General features: G+C 46.9%; 1 protein-coding gene across 6 annotated transcripts in view; it reads right to left on the reverse strand.

Annotated features, from left to right (window-relative positions):
- Positions 1-257: 257 nt before the first annotated feature.
- Positions 258-24,676, reverse strand: part of IP6K1 (inositol hexakisphosphate kinase 1) — a 102,773-nt gene continuing 78,354 nt past the window's right edge. For 4 of the 6 annotated variants that reach the window (XM_019497002.2, XM_019497005.2, XM_019497004.2 and 1 more), the window contains 5 exons: positions 10,322-10,532; positions 9,556-9,657; positions 8,678-8,862; positions 7,934-8,109; positions 258-6,978 (listed from right to left, as the gene is read on the reverse strand). In XM_019497002.2, coding sequence (XP_019352547.1) covers positions 6,469-6,978; positions 7,934-8,109; positions 8,678-8,862; positions 9,556-9,657; positions 10,322-10,532 — 1,184 coding nt within the window. In that variant the 3' untranslated portion in view covers positions 258-6,468. The remainder of the gene's footprint in view (positions 6,979-7,933; positions 8,110-8,677; positions 8,863-9,555; positions 9,658-10,321; positions 10,533-24,676) is intronic. The other 2 variants (XM_014607961.3, XM_014607959.3) reach the window with 2 other exon arrangements.

A 24,676-nucleotide genomic window follows, 5' to 3' on the forward strand; every position in this document is an offset into this window, starting at 1 on the left:
TGATCCTGCCACAAATGGTAAAGCAGGTTTTCATGGTCTTTCATAGAAGCACCCTAGCTGCTTCGTATTTGTATTGCATGCCCTACCCCCAACCCATCCTCTTAAATCTATTTCCTTCTCCAAGGTAAGAAGTCCACCGGGAAAGCAACTGGTGGGTTCTCCTGCAGTCCACTTGTTACCTATTATGATTTCAGAAGAGGCAGCAGGCTGAGCCAGCTTGTTTCATGGAATTTGCATAAGGACACACATTTCACTGCTAAACTTCTAGCAGATTTTATTTGTATATACATGACTGAGACAGCAAAAGAGGTAACGGTGAAGCGTCTGTAGTACAGATACTGGTACCTATTCATGCCCATAAGCTTGATTTGTCCAGTAGAATGAGGCTAAGAGAATACTAAAAGTAAGCAAAAAAAATGCTAGAAGACAGTATATGATGCCACATCCCTCCCAGACAAGCTGAGGGATGGAGGGCAAGTGGGGACAAACACTCTGCACTGCAGAGGGCTTGTGCTGCTTCCTCCCTCCCATACCATCATTACCTTTACAAGGCCCCCAACACATCCCAATAGACCCTCCTCACCTGGACTTTTCAAGTACAAAAGCATTTTGCTCCTGAGATAAACATGCAACAGTACAAACACAAACAACAACATCTGAACTTCTGCTTTGGGCAACTTTTCAGTCCTAGGCATAGGCTGGGAGTGGGAAAATGAGGACATGGGACCAGTTATATAAAACAGGAGGAAGCTGCAGGACTAGGGAGGGCAGCTACATTGTGACCTCTCTGGAGAGGACATCACAGCAAACAATAAAACATGCTGAGAGCTGCCATGTTCACAGATTGTTACTCCATACTATCTATGGTATTGGCTTTACTGTAGGAGTTAGGCATATTCCAGCAATTTTTGACAAGTTGCTAGTAAGGATCTGAGTTCAGCAAACATCCTTTCACAGTCCTCTCCAGTAACCGTCTCATCCACTGGCCCCATATAAATGCTGTCTAACACCTGAAGAGAGGAGGCCTGCAACCATGCAGGGTTTGGTCCTCTGCAGGGGGCAGAATATTTGGTACAAACCTGCTGGACAGGTGGAGGTACAGGAGAAAACAAGTTTCAGCTGTTGAGGCAACTCCTTTCCTTTTCAACCCCCTCTCCAGCTCAGAGAAATAGTTTGCACTGTCCCCATGGCAGATTTCCGTCTTGTAAAGGAGACAAGATGAAGCCAGTTAGTAGAGGGCTAATTTTTCGGAAGTGCTGCATGTGCTACATCATGGAGCCAGGCATATTTTAGGTAAACTGCATCTCTACGTAGACCCATTCTTCAAATGAGGGCATTCAAGCATAGTTTCTAATACATTCCAGCCCAGCCTTCTGCAAATCAAAATACAATGGCTGCCAGCTCAAAAGAATGGCTTCAGATACCATTGAGAGAGCAAGACAGTCAGTGACAAGCTACAGGGCAAAAATAACCCCGAGGTCATGGTAGGAGTGGAGAAGGAATCCACAACATTATTTTCCACAAGATAGCAGCAGCGACCCACACAAATCCCTGTGCATTTATGTGGTGAAACAAGCCCCTTGCTACTATCCCACTTGCAAAGTATTTATCTGAGGAGGCTTTGTTCCCTTTTGCCCATGTTTGTAAGTCCACTGAGACCAGGATACAGGAGAAGAAGAAAACAAAATAACAAAAAAATCCACTTTCATTAACAGACCTACATGTTCCCACTGCTAGAAGATCACACTATTGCTAGAAACTGACTGGCTATGTATTCCAGAAAGTGGAAAAGCTGGTCCATCTTTCTACATGAGGGCAACTACACAGTTCATACTAGTTCTGATACAGAAGTTCATACTGCTGAGCATGAAATGTCAACAAGCTCTGAAAAGAGAACAAACTATGCTGTTGCAGTAAGACAGGGCAGAAAGGATAATCTATACATTCACCCTAAGGTAGTTTTGACTGTGTACAATGCATGCAGGCTGTGTAGGGAAGGGCTGTCCAAGACCTTATACTCCCAACACCAAATAGCTGTCCTTATGGCCACTTCAGCTAGTCCCTCTGAAATTTAAACGTAGGGACGTACGTATTTATGAACTCTGAGGATGCTTACTTTAAGGCAACTCACTTCTGCCTCCCCATGGTGCTTTAACCAGCCACAACAGTCTGCTTCCCAGGGTGGGATATGGGGAGAGATGGAAAGAACCCTTTATTTTGTTCTTTGTAGTCAAATCAATTATATACTGACCTGTCTGGCACGGGGGAACAACTGGGTAGCTTCAGAATCCAAAACAGATTCCATGCTCCCCTCCCCTTTTTCTTTTTTAAATAGGCCTGTTTGCCTGAGGGTGCTACCAAGCAGGAGAAAAGGCAAAATTACCTCCTGATGATTTACCAAATCAGAGGCAGCACTAAGAGCTGGCAGATTATCTAGAAAAGAGGCTAACCAGAGACTTCTCATTCTTGCTATCAGGCTGGGGGAGTGAGTGATAAGGGAGGAAATCTATTACAGTGTTAACAAGAAATGCTCAAATCCTGGCCATTTTTGGTGCTACATTTATTAAAATTCTCTTTAGCTCCATCCATAGCAAAGTAACATTCCCCGCAAAACAAGATGAAACAAAGCTTACCTCAACCATGTACCAGCACTCACTTTAGTGAGCTAGAGAATGTGTGTGATAGCAGAGGGCAGGAGTGTTTTGTCAGGTTGATTTCATTCTCTTCTTTGCAAGATAAGTAAAACTGAAGTCTACCCAAAAGACAGTGGATCTACAAGTCTCACTGGCAAAAACTGGTTTTATAGATAGACAGTGAAGAGGAATAACAAGCAGGGTAATCTGCTTGGAGAATCAGTCCATAGATTTTGGAAGTATCTGTTCAAATCCATTTCTGACATGAGCGGAGAAGAAGTCTGTGACAAACCAACAGTGTTTTCCTGTTTAGCCACAAAGAGCAAATTCAAACAATCATCTCTGTCTTATTGCAAAGAGCAGCTGGTGAAAACTACTTTCCTCATGTGTGGTAGAGCTAGCTATATGTTTGCCTTGCTGTCTAAGACAGCTTTACTGCTGTTGTCAATTTAAAGAGAAGCACCAAGTTGCAGAGGCTGACACTGCAGCATGCCCACATGGTGGGACATGGGCAGGGCTGGCAGAGAGCTACTCTTACCAGTGCCACCTAGTTAGGAGAGAGTACCTTGCATTCATCACAAGCTCTATCCACCTTTTGCTTTGCTTATGCACAAGGATTTCAGCTACTCCTGCCCTGGCAAGAGGGTGAAGAGCAGTGTCAACTGAGTTTGGGCTCCTCCGACTCCAACTGAACATTCCACTCTCCCCAAGCTAAGGCCTCCAGAAGTCTAAATCTCCAAGGGTATCTTTACACATGCTGGGGTGCAGGGCGGGGGTGAGGGGTGGTGCACTTACAGTGCCTCCAAAAACCACTATAATTAAAGCGCCTTCAGCATCATGTGTATTCAGCATCCTGCGCTTGAAAATGGCAGTGGGGGCATTTTAACTAAAGCTTGTTTGATGAGCTTTAGTTAAAAGTGCCTCCACTGCCTTTTTCAAGCATGGGGGTGCTGAATACAGGACATGGAAACTACTGGAGTGTGTTAACTAGCACTCTCCAGCACACTGGATTAATCAATTCTGCTCTGATGCATGCTAATTAGCACTTGTTAGATCAGACATCCAGCATGTGTATAGGTGCTCCAAAAGCCTAAAGCCTATTCAAAGCCACATGAGAAGGCTTATTGCTATTGCACACTGCTGGGCTTTGCAATCATGTAATGTGGAAATGCCGACATTCTACAACGCTAACAAAACAAGACCTTGTGTATTTTTGGTTCTAAATGAAGCACAAACAGCAGTCACAGGTCTTGTAAGAAAAAGTCCTGGCAACAGTCAGAAAAATATCTTATTTTCAACACAATTTACAGGTTGTAGAAAATCTCATCTGTAGGGTCCAAAGGGATTTTTAAAAAGGACTCACAAGGAACCAAACTTTACCATTAGAATAAGAACAGCTTTACTTCTAGAACATCTCCTTTACTCCTCAGCTTGATCCTGGAGTGAGGATATAATACAGGGACCATACTGGACCAAAAATAAGATACAATACATACCAAGATGCCATGTGGCATGACAGCCATTTTTAAGCTCAGCATTATGATGGGATCAATGGGAGAGATAAGGTAGGGCTGCATAGAAGACCAACTCTGATAACTAGAATAGGTGGCAAAGGGAATGCTGAAAGATGAGGTGATATGTAGAGGTGCTCCATCCCCAGTGTGAAATGCTCCTCTTTAGAGGTACCTTCCACAGAAGACACCAAGGAAAACGAGGGGCATTAAAGGAGAAAGAACACCAGAGTCAGATTTGACTGGTCACTGTGCAATAAAGAACAGTCTTCTGGTGAGGCAGAGCCAGGGACATTAACTCCAGATTTCTTCACAGCTATCTTAGACTTCCCTTTCTTCCTTCAGTGACTGCATTTCCTCTAGCTAGACTTGTTTCTGTACTAGCCACTGCTTGAGGAAGCAAAACAGTCAACAGCCTGCAGAATGGGGAGGAAGGAGTAACCCAACAAATGTAATGTCATAACCTTATAATCAAGAACCCTAACATCATCTGAAGGCTGGAAGGGAGCAACAGCTTCAACTGCACTCTGCAGAGCAGCAACAAACAAGGACGATGTTAAGCTCTGAAACCAAATTTAGCAATACACCCCCACCCTCAAAGAACAGCTGTAATAGAAATGCAAGTTTCCCATTCCACACTGCCCCAAACTCCACATTGCAGCAATTACAGATGACAGCAACTCAGCAAGAATGCTCCCCCATCAAAGCGTGTAACCAAAAGGCCTAGTGCATTTGCTACATGCAGAACTACACACCCATCAGCAGCAACTGTTTTGTTACAACTGGGCTCACTCAAAAGGCCACAAAAATGCCCAGGCAGAGTTTCTCTGCCACCTAACACCAGGAACCACAGGTAAAGCACTTACCTTTAACTCTGAGGTTGGGTTGCTGTACTAGTTTTAGGAGGAGAGTCAGTTACTTGCTTCCTTGCTGTTCTTTTAAGTTCCAACATAGAAATCCATTTGTGAAGGAGTGGTGCACAGATTTAAAAATGAAGCTAAACTTTGTTCTGTCCAACAGAGGCATGAGACACCAATGCTTCACTACAACAACCAGGCCAGCAAATAACAGCTCCCTGAAATTAAGCTGGACAGTGATTCCAGTGATTCTAGCTGCAGGCTCACTTTGGCAGCTAGGCAACTGCTTCCATTCAGAGGAAAGACCAACTCCAGCAAAGGCTCAACAGTCAGCACAAAGGCTATGACCACTGAAGCCCTGTTACAATAATCAAGACTGTCGTCTTTATTTTGAGATTTGCTATCCACCCTCATCCCCTCAGCCTTCTTTTCTACTGCCCCAGCATTAGTGAAAAAACTATCTGCAAAAGCAGCAATGGGAGGCAAGAAAGCCTTGTTCCAGCACAATTAAAGGAAGACAACTATCTTGTGCTGCAGCACCTGGTCTGCACATGGCTAGGGAGATACTTGCATGTGATTTATTGGGCCTACATTACACAAATGGAGAGAATGAAAATAGCCTGATGAACCATAGAGAATAGATGGTGGTTGTATTAATTTGCTATTGACACTAGTGCTAGTCAGTTAGCTGAACTCTCATTGGGCAAGTGCAGTGAGGTGTTTAGTATCACAGAAGCCTCATGCTTGCCTGCTAGCCTAAGCCATCGCTACTGATCCTGCCCAAGTTTAACTACCAGTTGCAAAAAGTGGCAGGGGAAGTAAGTGACTAACTCAGGAGCAACCCATGGTTTGTGGCCATTTCCCCTCTGCTGCAGTCCTGCATTGGGGTTCATTTGGTCATTTATTCTTGCCTGTTTGGGATGATTAGTCACAGTGCCCAAACGGGAGAAGATAAAGGCAGTATCAAAAACAGACCTCTCGGTCAATCACAACCCCAAGGCAGGGTTAGCTGCATTAATACAGCCAGTACATAAGAACAGCATGAATGTGCTGCCTTCCATCCACTCCACAGATACTGCTGGCTCTTACTTTAATGAATGCCCATTCCAAGTGACAGAAGAGAAGTTCAATCTGGAAGTTCTGCTAAGACTTTCGAAGGAGCAGTGGCAACAGAATCCTAGACCCACCTCCCATCACATCCTACCCCATCTGATGAGCTATCTCCTCCTCTCTTCTCTGTGGGCAGGTCCTCTTACAGAAGGTAGGGCCAAGTGCAATACGAGCCATCTGGTAAGCAGGACAGCAGAGATCCTCACACGTGCCTCAGCTCTTCTGTCCCAGGGTATATTTAAAAACAGCAGAGCAATACAGTCCTCTAAAACCAAAGCTGTTTGTTTTTTTCCTGCAGTAGTAGGTGGTCCTGTCTGCTCCTGCCACCAGAGTATCAATGAAAGAGCACAGTTCAAACTACTGGTTCTCATCACGCATCTGTTCCATTATGTTGATGAGGCTTTCCAACCCAAATACATAACCCATGTCAGGTCCATCATGCACAGTGGGATCATCCCGAAAACCCTTGAATGTGCTGTGTGCGAAGTCAATCATGCGCACATCCACCTTAGGCTGGGCTGAGGGGCTGGGCTCTGTGCTTGTGCCATCCTGCAGACTCTCACAGAGAGAGCTGTCCACTCGCTTCAGGCGCATCTCTGCCCTGCGCTCCAGAAACATCCCTGCCCTGCTGTCCTTCCCATCATAAATGATGAGGAGGGAGCTTGAGTAAAAGCGGTAGGAGGCCTGCCTCACCAACACAGCTTTCAGGCTCCGGAGTTTGGTGAGTATAGGTTCAAAGAGGTCCTTGCGCAGCTCTATGCCATTGTGGAGATACTGGTAGAGGGCATTGCGGAAACCTTCAATGGAAAGGCCACGGCCGTAGTATTTATTCCTGCATAAGTAATGGCCTGTATCCAGCTGATAGACCTAGAATGCCAGAGGAGGCACATATTAAATGGGAAGCATAGCAAGATCGTAGTGCTATGCAGAAGGACTAGACTGGACTACCCTGTGTTGCAACAAGAAGAGACTGTCCAGCCACCACTGCTTAAGAGGTGTAGCATAAAATAAGACTGGCTAGTACCTTTAATGCTCCTGATATCCCAATATACAATGTCAGCAGGGCAAGGGGTTCTGCTTGTGTGAATGATGGCTGCCCAGCAATCGGCATTTCCCAACTGGGGCAGCTCTACAGGTATCTGGTGCAGCAACATCTACTGGTGCAGCAACATGCAAAGTACTGATACAGACAAATGTATAACCACGTGGCCCAGAAGCAAAACTGTTACCCCCTGAGCCACATGGCTTTCCAAACCTTCATGGTCCCTCCACATGGTACCTACTTATTGGTTGACAATCAGTGTGGTGCATGTTTAACCTGGATCACTCACTGTTGCATAATCCTGAAGATAGATTTAGACCCCTAAAAGGACAAGTCTTGAATAAAATAATAAGGGGGGCACTCCATCTCAGCCACAGGGCTGGATATCAGGTGCTACTGGACACAAAACCCTAAAGGCACTACTGTTCTGGCTGGAAAGTCAAACTGCTAGACCATCAATATGCAGGCTTGCTGGATTTTAGCACATCTTCAAAACACGGGGTATTTTGCTGTTGTAGGCTGTGACCTACTTTTGTACACTATCCTAAAAAAAGTCAGATCCCCTTACTCTAGTCAAACAGACAGAAGCAATGTCTTGAGCACATGCTCTATGAAACAAAGCAACACTTGCAATCAAGGTGCCATGCAGCTTAACTGAAGGATGGAAGTTCATGCGCCTAGTAAAGAGTGTTCCCTTTGGGGGCTCCTGAAGTTCTAGGAGTGGAAAAAGGGATCTATGCCACAGGAGCACTCCAGAGAGATCCCCTGGGAATACCATACCTGCATGCCACAGACTCTCACACCCAGTGTAGCTGAGGTGCTCTGTTCACACTTCTTCATCTGCCGAGCAGCCTTCTCCTCAGAGGCATCATCTCCATGCTGCCTAGTCCCCATCTTCAGGTCTAGTACACAGGGAAATCTGAAATGGTGCACCACATTCTCCAGCAAGAGGAACTCTGGAAAGTGTGTCAAGGATAGCACATCTGTCAGAGCTGCCCCCCATCAGTGCTACCACAGCGGGGCTCAAGAGAGGCTTTGGGAGATGCTAAAGTAAAAAGAATGTGTGGGAAAGGAAAAAACATGGTTCAAAAACCAATACAAGCAAGAAAAGAGGAATAGAAGAGCAGGAAAGAAAAGAGAAAAGGCTCAACAAAATAAGCAAGGAAACAGCTACCAAGGCAATGCTACTGGACAGAAATACACATCCAGGCCGTCAGAGGAAAAGAAATTGAGGAGAGATGATGTAGTGAGACAGCTAAGGCCTAGCCAGTGGATGTGGCTAGAGTCCTTAGTTAAAAACTTATCCTTCTCCCAGGTCTCTGCCACTGCTGCCACTGAAGGGTCATACTGGAGGAGTAAAGGAAAAGGCCCCAAGCACTTGACATAGTTGGTCACTATTTGTGCTAGCTGAGGGGAAGCATGTGCTCCAGGTACAGTAGCCTGAGTGCCAAGTGCTAGCCACTCCAGGCAAAGGTGTGAAGCAGAGGCAGCAAGCAGCACATGGCTCTGCTTTCTAGAGGATACTGTAGAGTTTTCGATCCTTGGACTCTGATCGCATACGGCTCAGCTGTTGCTTGTGACATCGCAAACTCCATGGGTTATAGCTAATCTTTTCAGAGCTAAGGCCACTGTTTCCATCCAGCATCTGAAATGGAACATCTGAATGGATGTGCAAGTCCATCTTGGGACTCTTCATTTCCTGGATGCTGCTGGAACAGAGAAGAAAACAGATCTCCTTGGTAGTGCTTGTATGCAGCAGCTGCCCTTTCAGACACAAATTAGACTACAGTTCCAGAGTGCTTATAAAGGCAAACAAACAAACATATCCTCCCATCACGCAATGTTTCCCTGTTCCTCTCCTACTATACACCTCACACAACTCAGAAGTGCCAGCTTCTCTGCAGCAAACCAACACCTCTAGGTATCAGAACAATGATTTTCAGGTTTCAGTTTAAACTGCACCTGTGCTAAGTTTACAGAATATGCAGAAGGACAAGTCTGCAGTCTCAAGATGTCACAACACTGTACCTAGGTTTTGACATGAAATACAAAGATATGAAAGGGAGGAACCCAGTCCCCCAATCTACCCTTCAGGTCAATGAGCTGCAGGTAGAATTCTCATCATTCTGAGATAGTGACACCAGTATCTTCCCTACCAGAATGGGGCTTAAAGGGCACAAGGAGACCTCAGAGATCAACTGAGGTCATGCACATACTACACATACTAAATTAATAGGGAACAGACATACACTCCAGATCTCTCAGCCAACCTGTCTTCTCATTTGTATTTGGATGGAGCCTGTGTTTAGCTATTCTGCCTACACTTACATAAGAGAGAAGGGGGCAGTCTGCACCAACTAGAGACAACCCATCTGTGCAGAGGTTAGAAATCTTTGACTCACTTTGAGGCACAGGACAGCTTGCACTCTGAAGTCTGGCTGGTCCCATTAAGAGCTGTTCCATCAGCACAGTCCTTTGCTTGGGCTGCTGAAAGCTCAATAGACCTGGCAGAGATGTTTACAAGTACCTGTCAATGTCCCTAGTGTCCTGTCTAAGAGAAGAGATTCCTGACCCAAGGATCAGGTTATACATTAGCCAGTTGCAAGAACTTCATATCAGAATTCTAAGCAATCCAGGGCCTTCCTAGCAGCAACTGTATGGCACTCAGACTGATCACAATTAGAGCAAGCCAGCCATTCATTCTGCCGGCACGTACAACAGAGCCACAATGTTGTGTCAGATCATAGGAGCTTGCTTTAGCAGACACCATAGGCCAGCCAGGAAAGTACAGCCTTCACAAAGGAAATCTGAAAGGTTTTCAACTTTCCTAAGGCTGCCCCAGTGAGTAGAAGAGAGTTCCTTCAACAAACCTCAGGAATGCACAACAGAGCCAGCCTTTTCACTAGGACACACCTGACTCTAGTGTGGTATCTGGAAAGAGCTGCTGCCCAAAAATGGGGCAATCCTGTAGCAGTCAAGGGTTGGTACAGAGAAGCAGGAATGTGACAAAACTCCTAAAAAACTCTGCAATCACTAAGATAGCAAGCATGTGACATTCTACCTACCATGTGCAACTGGAGAACTGTTGTTAGGAGCACAAAGCTCACAGAAGGACATGAAAGTGGCTTCCCTAAAAGTTGTGTTGTCCTCAGCCCACAGTCCCTTTACCTCTCAGTGCTGTCACTGGCCAACCCAGGTTTCTCCTCTTTGTGCTCAATGCTACTGCTGGATCTGTGAAGGCTCCTGCGTGAGTGTTTGCGTCGGGGCTGGTCCCTCTCAGGCACGTCATCCTGTTCCAAAGTCTCATTCTCCACAAAAGGGTATGCTACCAGGTTGATGTAGCCATCACTGTCCCCTTCAAAGCAAACAGACACAACACCTGCAAGAAAAAGGCAACATAGGTCAGTTCTAACAACTCATTTCCCAGCAGTCCCTCAGTAGGAAACAATGTATACATGCAATGGAAAGGTAATAACTTTCAACAGAACAGATATTGAAGCAGCACAAATTGAGAACCATGTAACAGGGCTGAAGAGACAAAGCCCTAAAAAGAGACTGAGATACTTTCACCTAAGCATCTTGCAAAAGGAAAATCCCTCAGACACAGTATACCATTCATTCACTGGCATCTGTCCATGGTATGAGCTAGCAATTAGTTGCCCAGAGCTCCGCAGCCCTCAGAACTGAACACCTAGGGCGCCTGTACATGTGTTTAATTGTCAATAAATTAAATATGTTTATTAAGATTGAAATGATTTGTTTTAATTTGATACATTATTGTTTACAGGTGATAGCCTTTAAATTGAATTAAGCTCAGTGCACAATTCAGAGTACATTACACCAGGGGGAGCAGCGTAACAATCCACCCCTCTGATCTTTTTGGTAGTCAATTACAGAAGGGCGCACAGCAAGCCAGTAATCCCCTCACTCCCAAAACACAACCTCCCCACCCCTTGAAGCTGTAGCTGCCCATATGGAGCCCCAGGCCAATCCACTTACAAAAAAAAAAAAGCACACCATATCCAGAAGGAACTTTATAAATTAAAACCTTTATTTACTATAAACCATTATTTATATACTATAAAAACATAAAATATACTATTTTTGTTTATCACTTTAAAAAAACTAAGTAAATGAATGACTAAAAAACAGCCAACATAAATAAACTTTTCCTTAACTGGATGAGGCCAGCTGGACAGTGGCATCTTCTATTTCTATTATTTGTTATCCTACTATTTTCTATTTCTATTATCCTTTTCTATTTTTATTTTCTATCATCTTCTATCTTCAGTTTTCTTCTATTTCTAATCTTCTAATAGTCCTGCAGGTGAAGAAAGAAGATGGGTTTTGGCCTATACTCCCAAAACCACCTTCTTCACCTCCCTGCTACAGGCTACAAAATCTCCCATGGGAGATTTCTCCAAACATTATGTCTGTCAAAGTCTATGCATCACCCAGGATGCAGCATAGCCCGGGGGAGGGGTCTGGGATGATACCTCTGCCGTGCATGTGTTTTCTGGAAGGCAATTATAACAAAGATGCAAGTTATCCCAAAATATTAAAATGTTAACATGTGCAAAGGCACGCCCCCTCAATGGCAAACTTACCATGTGCTGCACCTGCTGTTGCATCCCTTGCAATGCAGGTGGGTGCTAGGGTTTGTGTGGTTGAAGGGCGCAGATAGAAGGAGTGGAAACATTACCACCACAGGCAGTGGGGGCGGTAGAAAAACCATCACCATATAAAGAGCAATGATGTTGGGGGGGGGGGAGGAAACGACAGGTAAACTGGGGTGTGTCCCTCCATGTTTCTTTCTTTCCCTTGAAGAAAGCAAACCAGAAGCCGGACTCCATTTCACAGTGCCCATGTGGCTGTGGCTGGTTTCCATGGACACTCCAGCAGTGATAACATGGGCCTGGGGTTTATGAAGACTGGGCCACATGTGCTGGCAGTGCATACAGCCACATGTAATTTTGGGGGTCGCTCTGCCCCCTCCCCCAGCCCCCTCTGGCAGGGTGCTCAGCATGGACCTGCACTGCAGCTGGCTTGGGATCTTGCAGTGGTGGCAGCATGGTCCATAGCTGGGGCAGAGCCACGATCTGCAGCCTGCATGCCCCAGGCCACGTAGCCCCTCTGCTCCCTACCACTGCCAGCTGCTCTGGCCACTCCTAGGGTTCCACCATGGTGGCAGCCTCCCGCCCAGTACCCAGCAGCTGCTTCATGCATTAATCTGCCTATGTGGAGGTGGGGGGGGATCTTCTCCGACACGAAGGGAAATTTTGGCACACATTAACCCAGGGGTGAGCAAAATGCAGCCTGTGGGCCAGATGCGGCCTGCCAAGCCATTTTATCCGGCCCGCGGGGCTCCTAAAAAATTTAGAAAATGAATATTTATCTGCCCGTTATGCAGCCCATGACAGCACGATTCACTCCCACCAGTCAAAGCTGCTTGCATGAGCCCAGACCCTGTGATTGCTGCTCCATAGGTTGATCCACGGACACCTGTAAGCCACCAGTTCCACAGCTGCCTCTCAGTTCTCCCAATCCACTACACAGGCTATTTGCCTGGTACAGCGAGCCGTGATTAAGTTCTGCCACATTTTCACAATTTAGCAGAAGGCTCAGCATACCCTGCACTGCGATCAGCATCTGTGTCTCTACAGTGTTGATTGCATCCAAAGCCATCAACAGGTGATCCTACTCTATTTGCTCCTCCTCACTCAGGATTCCATGAAGCCATGTTGTTTGGCAGCACAAAGCTGTTTAGCCCACAGCACCACCAAGGTTCACTAGGGATCATCTAAACAGCTAGGGCTGCTGAATACAATCTATTAGCATTATAACTGCCCAGACTTTTGCATTTCAATGCTTACACAGCTCAGGAGGCCGTGTCCTGGGTGTAGGACACCAGAGGTTTTGGTGTAGTGAGGGGAAGGTCATGTTCTGCAGGTCCACTGAGAACTTGTGGGGTTTAGGATGACCCCAGAAAACCATCATACACCCTGGGTGCAGATACTGCCATTTACCGGACCAATGAATAGGCACAGCCAAGAAATATCACCTCATAATGTACCCCACCCTGGATTAAGCCAAATTTGAAACATGGGTGTGTGGGGCCAGCACTATGTTTCAATAACTCTCATTAGCACATCAACATCTATGCCAGGCAACGAGGTGCCAGAACCATCAAGTCCTCTCACAGTCACTATGGCTCAAAATAGACCCACACCCGATTTTTGAATAGGGCACTATTAACACCCATGCTACATTTCTACTGCTGAACACACCAGGCTCCTGTAATCTGGCTACCTCCCATAATTTAGTACTTAGGGTATTGGGCCCTCCCTATCCCCCAGAAATTCATCAATTGCTCATCAGTAAAAACTGGGGTGCAGACAGCCAGACATTCAATGAATGAACCTCAGACTTTCCTTCCCTTCAGACCAGATAGAACCCCAGAACAGTTGAGCACTTGATAGGTGGTAACAGTGGGGGGAAAGGGGTGTGTGCATGAAGGAAGAGCTGCTAGCCAAAGACGCTTGGGTGCAATCAGCAGTGAGCCATTATGATCTACCCTTCTGGACAACGGGGGATGATTTAGCCCAGGCTATGCATATTACCGGTGCTTTGTTCAGAAAGGTCACTTGAGCAAATTCCCTTGATTGCCAGTACTGAGACACAGTTCACACCTTCATAGGTATGCATACATGAAATTTCTAAAAAAGGTTCTTTAAACACATGTCTATATAACAGCTCAAAAACTTTGCCAGAAAGCATTTCGCGACTGGTGGTAGCATATCTGGCCCTCTCTTGACTCATTTGGCCACAAAAAAAGTTCTCGATGTCGATGCTAAAAAACAAATCCAGTATGCAGGCTATGGAACAGGAGCCTGATACATCTATAAGCCATGGCCTCAACTGGACCTGGGAAGAACTTAAAGACTTGATCGATATTTGGTTGGAGGAAAAGATTATTGAGCAGCTGCAAAGTAGATGGAATAAGCCAGTGTATATGGCAATTGCCAAGGAAAAGAAGGCGCGCAGGCACAAACAGGACTAGACACAGTGCCACACAAAGACCAAGGCCCTGAAATGTGCTTTTCATTGGGCCGAGGATTACTCTCATTCTGGGGCAACACACACAATTGCACCACTCTATGAGAAGCTGTCCACTGTCACCAAGGATGCAGGTAAGGCTGGTCTCTGGTCATTTGGGACAGGTGTTCAGGAGAGCACACCTAACAAAGAGACCACCGACTGTCCTGAGACTCAAACAGGAGATATGTTGGAGGCGTGGGGCAACTACTTGCAGGAGCTGGTGGACAGGGACATACAAGAGTTATCCTGACCATGCACCCAGTCTCCCCGATACCTTCAGCACTGAGCACAGAGGATGAAGACAAGTCAGATGAAACTGTTTTTCCTCTCCAATGTGTCTGACACATCAGAAGTTCCCGAGACCCAAAGATCTTCTGTTTTGAAGATGCAAGAGGACCCGCAGCCAGGGACTTGTAAGTATTGGGAAACGGGCATTATATCCATTTGTGGCACTACGGCAGGCAACGTTTTGCTTCCATTGGGGTGGATATGCTGGGGGGTTTCTACAAATAGCGTAGGTGAGTGTTAACCTTTTCTTTACAGGTTGGGGATGAGATCTTTGACCAAAAACACTTTGTTTTCCAATTCCTGTTACCAGCTACTGCACCTGATGGAAGCCAGGGACGTGCATCTGAACTGTGGACACTGGCTCATACTGGAGCAGAGCGAAAGCAGGAATTCCGCTGCAGGCAGCAATGCTCCAGAGAGAACATGATGGAGTCTTTGGTGGAGGCTGTGCAATCACGAGTGATCATTGCAGATGAGTGGCAGGACAAAGTCCAGGAGGTGCTTAGAGAGACTAATCAGAGGGAGATGGAAAGCATGGCCAACACTAGGGAATTCCAAAAGGATCTCCTAGACCACACAAGCCAATTTCTTGATCTGGCCTCACAGTACTGTGCAAATCTCCAGGAGACGCATGCAATGATTAAGGATCGGATCTTAAGCATGTGAACAAGCCCTCGATTCATAAATGGAGCCACCCTGGAAGACTGTCCGTGAGCTCCACTAGGCTTGCCTCTTTCCAGGAGGTCACCAGCAGTGATACCACTGAGCCTGCTCCCCCACCCACACTGCCTGCAACCAAGGGATGCTCCAATTCCAGGAAAGCACCACTACAGTTTAGGGAACAAGTGGAGGTTCAGACAGGGGGTGCATGGCTGGGAAAGAAGACCATATGATGAGAGAGGGGTTCCTATTTGGTAATGAGTTTTTATATACAGCAAATTGGGGAGTTGGCATCCCGTGGTATGTCACTGTCATTTAATTAAGTGCTCTGGTCTAATAAAAAGTATTTCTCATCCATATCTACTTTCGTTATTGGAAAGAGTTAATAATGCCTGGTTCTGAGTGCTGGCTGATGTAAGCATAGCCAAATATTCCCTGGCTCGCTTCAGACACATACCAGTAATGAGAGTACTTCCCCACAAGTGGACAGTGGGTGGGGGGAGGGGGCGCAGAATGGGGGTAACTCGTGGTACACTAGAACAGAATTTCACTAGTGGGAGGGGGCAGGTCTGACGTCAGCTGCCCCCATGGGCTGCCCCATTCTATAATATTGGCACTGGTGCCAGCAGCCGAAGGCAAACAGCAGGGCAAAGGTGGGAGCAGGGTCAACCATGCACCTCTGCATGTCCATGGCTAGAATAACCCCCCATGCTGCGTTGCCCTTTAATCAGCCCCTGGTTCCTGTCAGGGCTTAATAAATGCTTGGGTGCCTAATGTGGGCACCTGGAGGCACTTTCAGGGAGCCCTGCCAGTCCTGCACCCACCATACATGTGCCTGGCCACAGTGCCAACCTATGCTGTGCTCTCCCTGGCTCCCAACATTTCTTTTCATCCCCCCCCCCCCCCCCCCCCGAAGCTGATCTGCAATTTTAACAGGTTTTTATAGTTTTAAAAATTTAACAAACCCCTCTACAGGTGCCTCTGTCAACTGCTATTGGTTTTGCATGTGAGGAAAACAAAGCCAGGGAGCGTGGCTTGAGTATGTGATAATAGCCTGTGTTGAAAAATAAAGTGGCTGGATAATAGCCCGCATTTAAAAGGAAAGTGCCAGCTCATCAAGAGGCAACAGCCCATCAAGAAGCAATGGCCCAAAACACACCAAATGGATCCAGACCATGCCATGGCAAGAAACATAAAACCTGCCAATGTATCTCCACTACCCCCACAATTACACCCCACAACAGAACCATCAGCATTCTTGGATCTTACAGCTGCACCTCCAGAAATGTAATATATCTCATCCAATGCACCAAATGCCCTCTATGGAAAATATGTAGGAGAGACCAAACAACAACTGCGTACCAGAATGAACATACACCTGATATCTATCAAAAGACAAAAAACCCAATTACCTGTGGGGGGACATTTCTCACAAGAAAACCACTCTCTCTCCAATCTCTTAGTTCTAATCCTCAAAGGGAATTTACAAAACGCCTTTCACAGATAAGCCTATAAATTTCACTTCATCAATCTACTGGATACAAAAAATCATGGACTAAATATAGACATTGGATTTATGACACATTACAACCTGCATGACATCTGATTCACCAGGTACCTGCCTGACCTGACCTATTACGTTTTCTTTTCCCCCACCTTTTCTCCCCTCCCCTCCTCTATTTTTCTGCCCTTTGTCTTCCTGATTTCTAATATTTCCTTTTCCATAGCCTCTTTTTTACCTTTTATTACTACCACTTTAGTGTCTCCTTTTGGCCTTCCCTCCTCCACTGCTTTCTTCCCCCTCCCTTCCCTTTTTACCTTTTATTTTTCTAATTTTTATTCATTTACATTCTCAATGACATCCTGCCACACTTTTAGCTTCTCTCATTCCTTGAAGTCTCAGAACAGCAGAGATTCCTTATGCCTGAAGAAGGGTGATTGCGACTGAAACCTTGCTAAGAACTTTTTTCCAACTACTCAGATGGTCTAATAAAAGATATCACCTATTTCTTTAGACCAACATGGCTACAACTAAAAACCCAGAAACCTTTTGTGAAATTCTGCAACATTTCACAGATAAGATGATCAGCACCAAGTGCTGTCCACTGCTTTTTCTCAGATTGGGGCTTGCCCATGCACACAGGTGCGCAGTGAGAATGGTAAGTCAAACAGTCAGACCTGGTGGCCAGGAGACTGCCAGATGACTCCCCCACTCCTCTTCTCAGCTTGCTCTACTGTGGCCAGCGTCCCACTGGGTGATGGCTGCAAGTAACTGCTGCTGCCACTCTGAACATTTTTCCCTACCCCCCATCTGCCCATGCAGGACAACTTCTTTGCTCTACTGCTGCACAGCTGTTGGCACCCGGCTCATCATGCAGGGCTGCAAGACAACCTTTGTGAGGCTCTTGCCACACAGCTACCACCCCACGCCCCTTGCAGGAGCCTCCCTGGGGAGGTGCCCTGGGGATGGTTACCCCCCACAATGCCAATGTGCCCAGAGCATGCCACTGCTGCATATGCCCTACGCCATGCACAATGAGGTCTTTGTATAGGCTGAAGGTTGGCCAAGCCACTATGCCCTGCTGTTGCCGATACTGCTGGTTCCCTGGACACACCTGCATTCCTGGGTCAGGACCCTTAGCTATGACAGCATGGGGGGCAAGCCTGGCCTGCCACAGAACCTCCGCCAATGGCTGGATGGATACCTGTCACAACGCTACATGACCCTGACCCCCAATACTGAGGATAACGTCACCACATGATCAATGACTTCCTCAGTGTGTGAGCAGTACACTCACGCTCAGCACTGGGGAAAAGAAAACAGGATGATAAATAAAGATGTGAACCTTGTCACGCCTGTGTGTGTGCTGTGCTGGTGGGAACAAGGGGCCAGGGTGGTGCTGTCATGCCATCCCACCCTAATAGTAATCCTAATCCTAATACTATTCAGAACTTCATTTAGAACAATCATGCTGTCAGCTGCTATGGCAGATTCCAGGCAGATCACAGCAAGGAATGTTTGCTCAAAGTAGAAGAGCTGACCAATTTCACTGTTGCTGCTGGCTTTGGCCAAAGACCAACTGTTCAGGGCCCTCGGCTCTGCTCAGTATTGCCAACTCCATCGTGGCAAAAATCATGAGACAAACTCTTAAAAAAACAAGAGATTTGGAATGTAAATCATGAGATGCTATTTTTGAAGTGTGTGGGGGAAGGGGGTTATTTGTGAAGGTGCGGGGGGCTGTGTGTTTGTGTGGGGTTTGGAGCCCAGGGGATTGGGTTGGTGTCAGACACTGCTTTAAAGAGTTGGTGAGTTAGGCAGTGCAGGACAATGCACAGCAGGGAGGCTCTCCTGGGCAATTATTTGCAGCCGTTCAGGGCCTGCTGTCCAACAACTTGAACAGGCAGGAAGACCTTCTCGGTCATTTTTGCCCAACCGCTTCATATCAGACCAGAGATGAAGCCTGTTAAGAATGCCAAGACAGACAGGATCGTCAGTGTCATCAGTATCTATGTGGTGTGGTTGTGCAAAATTGCAAGACAGGCATGTCATGTCTGTAGCTGAGCATCATCCAGGCAATGCGGCAGGAGACAATCATGAGAACAGGAGAGAGAAGGGCAGTCCAGCTTGGGCAGTCCAGCTTGGAAACATAGAAAACAGCACTGCTTTTCTGCAGTGGAAGTCATTGATTATTGCTTGCTTGTTGTTTTAAACATTCAATGCCTATTGTTATTGCTAGTTGTTATAAAAGTTGTTGATTATTGCTTGAGGTTTTAAAAGTTGAAGAGTAATGAGTATTTAAGAGTTGAAGAGTTTTGCTTGTTGATCACCATTACCTTGTAAATGCTGTGGTATTTGGTAACTTATGTAAATTATGCTTAATATATCAGTAACAGCCAATTATATAAATAAGCTTTTCTATTTTCTTTTCTTTCAATGTGAGTCATTAGGAGGTCATCAAGCCAGGCTCCCAGGCTTTGTTCTCATCACTGCCAAATCAACAGCTGCTAGCACCAATAGAGAGGGTTATTAAACCCGTAAAACTGGAAAAACCAGTAAATCCCCAGTTGATACCAGCATGGCACAGTGGGGTAGGGTACTGAGGGTTGAGAGTGAGGGGCAGCAGCAGGCCTGGGGGAGTTGTGGCTTGGGAGTGAGGGACAATGGAATGAGCAGGGCCAAGGCACTGGAATATCACTGCCCCCCACAATCATATACCGTGCATGCATGCAACAGGTGCCCTCTTTTTTGGAACTGGAAATATGGTAACCCTGGTAAAGGTGATGTTGTCAGTTAGGGCTTCCTGCTGCCATTGCAGGAGCACCCATGGATCTGACTGTGAGGTAAGCTTGTGCAATCATGACTGGCATGGTGTGGCAGCCAGCACAAAGAAAAAAAAAATTATGAAGCATGGAGGCTACAGGCTGCAGTCAGTCCTGTAAGAGGGCAGGCACCATTTGCTCTGAAGGCAAATTAAAGCGGTCAAGGGTGCCCCCTTTCGGTGCCCAAGCAGTTCTTTATTCCTGGACTGAACTGGAGCAGATTATGGGGTGACAGTGCCAGTCTCATTAAGGGTTGCCTGCTGCCATGGGTCTGACTGTGGGGTGCGCTTGTGTGTGGAGGCGATGATCTAAAATCCTGTAATCAGGAGGGTGCCATTTGCTCTGAAAGCAAATGAAAGCACTTCCCCCTTTAGGCAGCCAAGCAATTCTTCACTCCTGGATGGAACCAGGGGCAGATCATGGGGTAATGGTGACACTGCACCCCAGCCAGGGCATGGCTGGCGGGGGGAGGAGGGGTGTGGGTGTCTATGCAGGTGAGCAGAAAATTAATTCATGTCGGGCTGGCTGGACCACAACACTGGTGTACAATACCTAGTGTCCAAAAAAATACATTACATCCAAGTAACTAAAAATTGCAGGTATTTGCTTTCTATCCTATCTGCAATTCAAAGCAACATCTGGTGGATAAAGGGGTTCATGACACAAAAATTGCAATGGCATCTGGTGGACAAAGCGGCTCATTACACATCATTGAGTGAATTTCAATTTACACGTGATGGATCCATGGATGCATCGGTTTAATTCATGGTGATCTGGTTCCTTCAGAACCATCATGGGAAACGGTCTCAACTGAATGCTTTCTATTTCCCCTGCCATTGGCACTGCAGCCAGAGGATACAGAAGGATTTGCTTGGTATAGCATATTTCAGATGGTCATTCCAAATATCGGTGAATGCTTCTAACATTATGTCTTGAGGTCTCTTAATGTGTTTTTCCAGTGCCTACTTCTGATGGCAGGGCAGGAAATTCTTGAGTACCTTTGTACCCTGAGTACTCAGTACCTTGAGAATACCTTTCCCAACTCTGGCTCCATCAGAAAGGTAGGGTCCAAGCTGACTTGCACCTGTCCAAGTTGTTTCTCTTGGAGCTCACTTAATTTTGGCAACAAATACTAATATTCAGAGAAGCATCATTCTTGGGCCACGAGCTGGCTGTTAGTGGTGAGTAAAGCATTTTCACTTGTCATATGTTGCCTCTTGACTTGACTTTTAGTCTAGTATCATTGTTATTATGAATCGTTTACCTATCAGCAGCAGGTGGTTAGAGTAGAAATACATCAACTAATGTCACATTTGTGCCATCATAAAAATTTTTAGAGTGGCACAAATGATGAAATAATAGATGTCTCAATTCTTTGTTGTACCACATCAATGGCCACAACCAAAGGTAGTGTTAAATAGTATCACAGCAGATGTCTATTTCCTCTGTGGTGAGAAAGCGCCAGCTGTCCAAAGGTGCCTGCGCGCTCCAGCCACACGAGCAGACGCTCCTGAAGCTTGAAGGGCCCGATCCTGGGCATCCTGGAAATTCCCACACAGGATCAGACCCCTCAAGCCATGGCTTTCCCTACTTAAAAGGATGTGCCCCAGGAGATTTCAGGGGGTGCTCTGCAAAGCAAGGAAAACCAGGGTTCCTTGCTTACAGACACATCCCCTGTGATCTTCAGGGAGTATCATCAGTGGGGAAAACTTGTGGGTCCCAGCATGGAGGCAAAAGGACTTGGAAAATCTGTGGGGCCCTGTGTCTCTTTTCTAGAACCCATGCTGACCCATGCATCCATGTGAACTATAGGTCAGCACAGGGCCCGGCATGGAGGCACAGGACACCAGGAATTGTGTCCCTGGGTCCCACACCAGCCCCTATGTCACATGGAGGCATAGGTCAGTGTGGGTCCTGGTGTGGAGGCATGGGGCACTGGGGATTCTCCAGGTCCTGTGCTGCCCGACACCTCCACACTGGGACCCAGTGCAGGTCCTGACAAGGGAGCACAGGACAGTGAGGGACACCAAGCTTCCCCAGACAAAGGAAACATATTACTCATTGTCCCAGATTGCATCCCTGTCTGATGCAGGACAATAGTCATTGCATGTTTTGCCAATAAAGCAGATCAGCTATGGCAGGATATGACCTGCTACAGCTGATCTGCTTCATTAAGCAACATCTGTTTTTACTCTTACCTTGATAGCTAACTAGATTAAAAGCCCTATAGTATGTTTAGATAACAACTGGATTTCTGTTTACAGACCATTTTTCAATGCTGTTTAAAGCTGCTTGCTTAGTTACACTGGTTTGAGAACAGGCATGGCAGTTCAAGGCCAAGGCCCAAGTTAGCAATGATGATGTTAGTTGGGTGAATAGGTTTCCACAATATAGTCCACTCTAATTTAAAGCTTTTTATCCAGAAACAGAAAAAAAGAGGTGAAGCTCCATACAACACCTGTATCTTTTGATTGCACTTCTGGAGCTGAAGTTGGTGTTGGAGGCTTGCTCTCAGTGGTTGCATCTTTCTTATATTACCACAAAATCTGACTTGACTGATGGGGGATGGAGACCAAAGCCCCAAGGTAAGTGGGTGACCTGGAGGAAGCACAAGCAGGAAGGGGCAACAGGGAAGGTGTTCTCATTCTTGCTGAAACAATAGGGCAGTCGGCTAGTTATCTCAGGTGCACAGGTGGAGGGAAAAAATATTATTTGTGAGCTAAGCATGTGCATGCTTGTGTGCGCTCACACCCTTCCCCCTCAAGAAGGTAAGTCTGTCATGGGGAAAGGACATGAGGGGGCAGATTGAGGCCCCCACAATGAGGGAAGGAGTGGGGCAGAGGCAGGGGCTAGGGTAAATGGGGCTCTGGGGTGGGTCATGGGAAACTTGGAGCCTGGGCAGCTCGTCCAGGGGCACCGGTGGGCTTCTGCCGCTGTATGCACACCAGCGGAGGCCCAGGGGGCACAGGCCTCCCCAATTTGTGTGCGTGGCAAGGGCAGGCTGGGCTCTGCGCACTGCTGCCTTTGCCTCGAGAGCCACACGATGCCATGTGCCTGCCACTGCTGTAGGACAGGGCGCAGCTTGGTGGTGGCAGGCACATGGCGTTGCATCGCTCCCAGGGCAGCAGTGAGGAGCACAGGCCAGGCCAAAGTGTCAGCCTGCCTCCGCCCTGCACACAGATAGGGGGCATGTGCTCCCCCTTGCCTTTCCCAGGGTGCAGCCAAGGGCAGGACCCCCCACACCCCTAGACGAGCTGCCCAGTGCTCTGATAGTCCCACAACCCACCCTGGGGACCCATTCACCCCAGCCCCTGCCTCTCCCCCACTCCCTCCCTCCCCCACTGTGAGGGCCTCAATCTGCCCCCCCTCCCCCAAGCCCCTGTCCCTTCACAGAGTAGACTGAAACTTGCCTGGCTGCTGTGCTGAGCAGTAACCCACACGCCAGGGCAGTGATCCTGGCTGCATGTCTGAGTGTGCGCACCCCCCCTGCTGCAGCAGCCCAGAGCCTGTGGCTGAGCCGTTCTGTAGCCCTATCCACTGTGTCACATGGGGGGGGGGGGGGGTAGCCCCTGCTTTCTGCCGCTTATGCTCAGGTGTCTGTATACAAATGCAAGGAGCCTAGGAAACCTACAGGAAGAACTGGAAGTCCTTACAGAGTCACAGAACTATGACGTGATTGGAATAAAAGACTTGGTGGGACAGCTTGCATGGCTGCAGTTCTGTTATGGATGGGTATAAACTGTTCAGGAAGGACAGGCAGGAGAGAAGAGGAGGAGGAGTTGCATTTTATTTAAAAGAGCTGTATGACTGGTCAGAGTTCCAGTATGAAACAGTAGAGAGGCCTGCTGAAAGTCTATGAGTTGGAGTCACAGTGAGAGAGCGATAAGGATGACGTTGTGGTAGGTGTCTCCTGCTGACCACCAGACCAGGAGGATGAGGCTTTCTTCAAACAGCCAGCAGAAGTCTCCTGATCATAGGCCCTGGTTCTCATGAGGGAATTCAATCACCCTGATATTTGCTTGGAGGGCAATACAGCAGTGCACAGGCAATCTAGGAATTTTTTGGAAAGTTTTGGGGACAACTGCCTGGTGCAAGTGTTGAAGAAACCAACTAGGGGCTGTGCTCTTCTTGACCTGCTCCTCACAAACAGGGAAGAATTGGTGGGAAATGTAGTAGTGGATGGCAACTTGGGAAGTGGGAAGGAGCAGTGGATGGCAACAAGATGATTGAGTTCAGGATCCTGAGGAAAGGAAGGGAAGAGAACAGCAGAATAAGGACCCTGTACTTCACAAAACCAGACTCTGACTCACTCAAGGAACTAATGGGCAAGATCCCCTGAGAGGCCAGTCTGAAGAGGAAAGGAATCCAGGAGGTCTGGTTGTGTTTTAAAGAAACCTTTGAGGGCACAAGAACAAACCATCCTGACACATGGGAAGACTTGCAAGTATGGCAGAAGATCATCTTGGCTTAGCAGGGAACTCTTCAGTGAGCTAAAACACAAAAAGGAGGCTTACAAGAAGTACAAGCTTGGACAAATGACTAAGGAGGAGTATAAAAGTATTACTTGGGCATACAGGGTGGCCACAGCATGGTTGGAGTTGCAGCTGGCAAGGGACATGAACGGTAACAAGAATGGTTTCTACAAGTACATGAGCAACAAGAAGAATATCAGGGAAAGTGTGGGAGGGAAACCTACTGACAGAAGATGTAGAAAACACTGACGTACACAATACCCTTTTTTTACCTGCCTTCACAGGCAAGGTCAGCTCCCAGACTACTGTACCTTGCAACACGGTCTAGAGAGATGAGCAGCCATCTGTAGTGGAAGAACAGGTTAAAGACTGTTTAGAAGAGTTAGATGGGTACAAGTCCATGTAGCTGGATGCAATGCACCAGAGGGTGGTGAGGGAGTTGGTCAATATAATTGCAGAGCCACTGGCCGTTACCTTTGAAAAATCATGGTAACTAGGAGAGATCATGAATGACTGGAAAAGGGTAAATATACATTGCCTGTGTTTAAGAAAGAGAAGGAGAATCCAGGGAACTATATACCACTTAGCGTCACTTCAGTCAATGGAAAAATCATGGAGCAAGTCCTCAAGGAATCCATTTCTATGCACTTGGAGGAGAAGGTGGTGATTAGGAACAGTCAGCATG

This window comes from Alligator mississippiensis, chromosome 12 (genome assembly GCF_030867095.1).
Source record: "Alligator mississippiensis isolate rAllMis1 chromosome 12, rAllMis1, whole genome shotgun sequence".
In the NCBI taxonomy this organism is placed as follows: domain Eukaryota; kingdom Metazoa; phylum Chordata; order Crocodylia; family Alligatoridae; genus Alligator; species Alligator mississippiensis.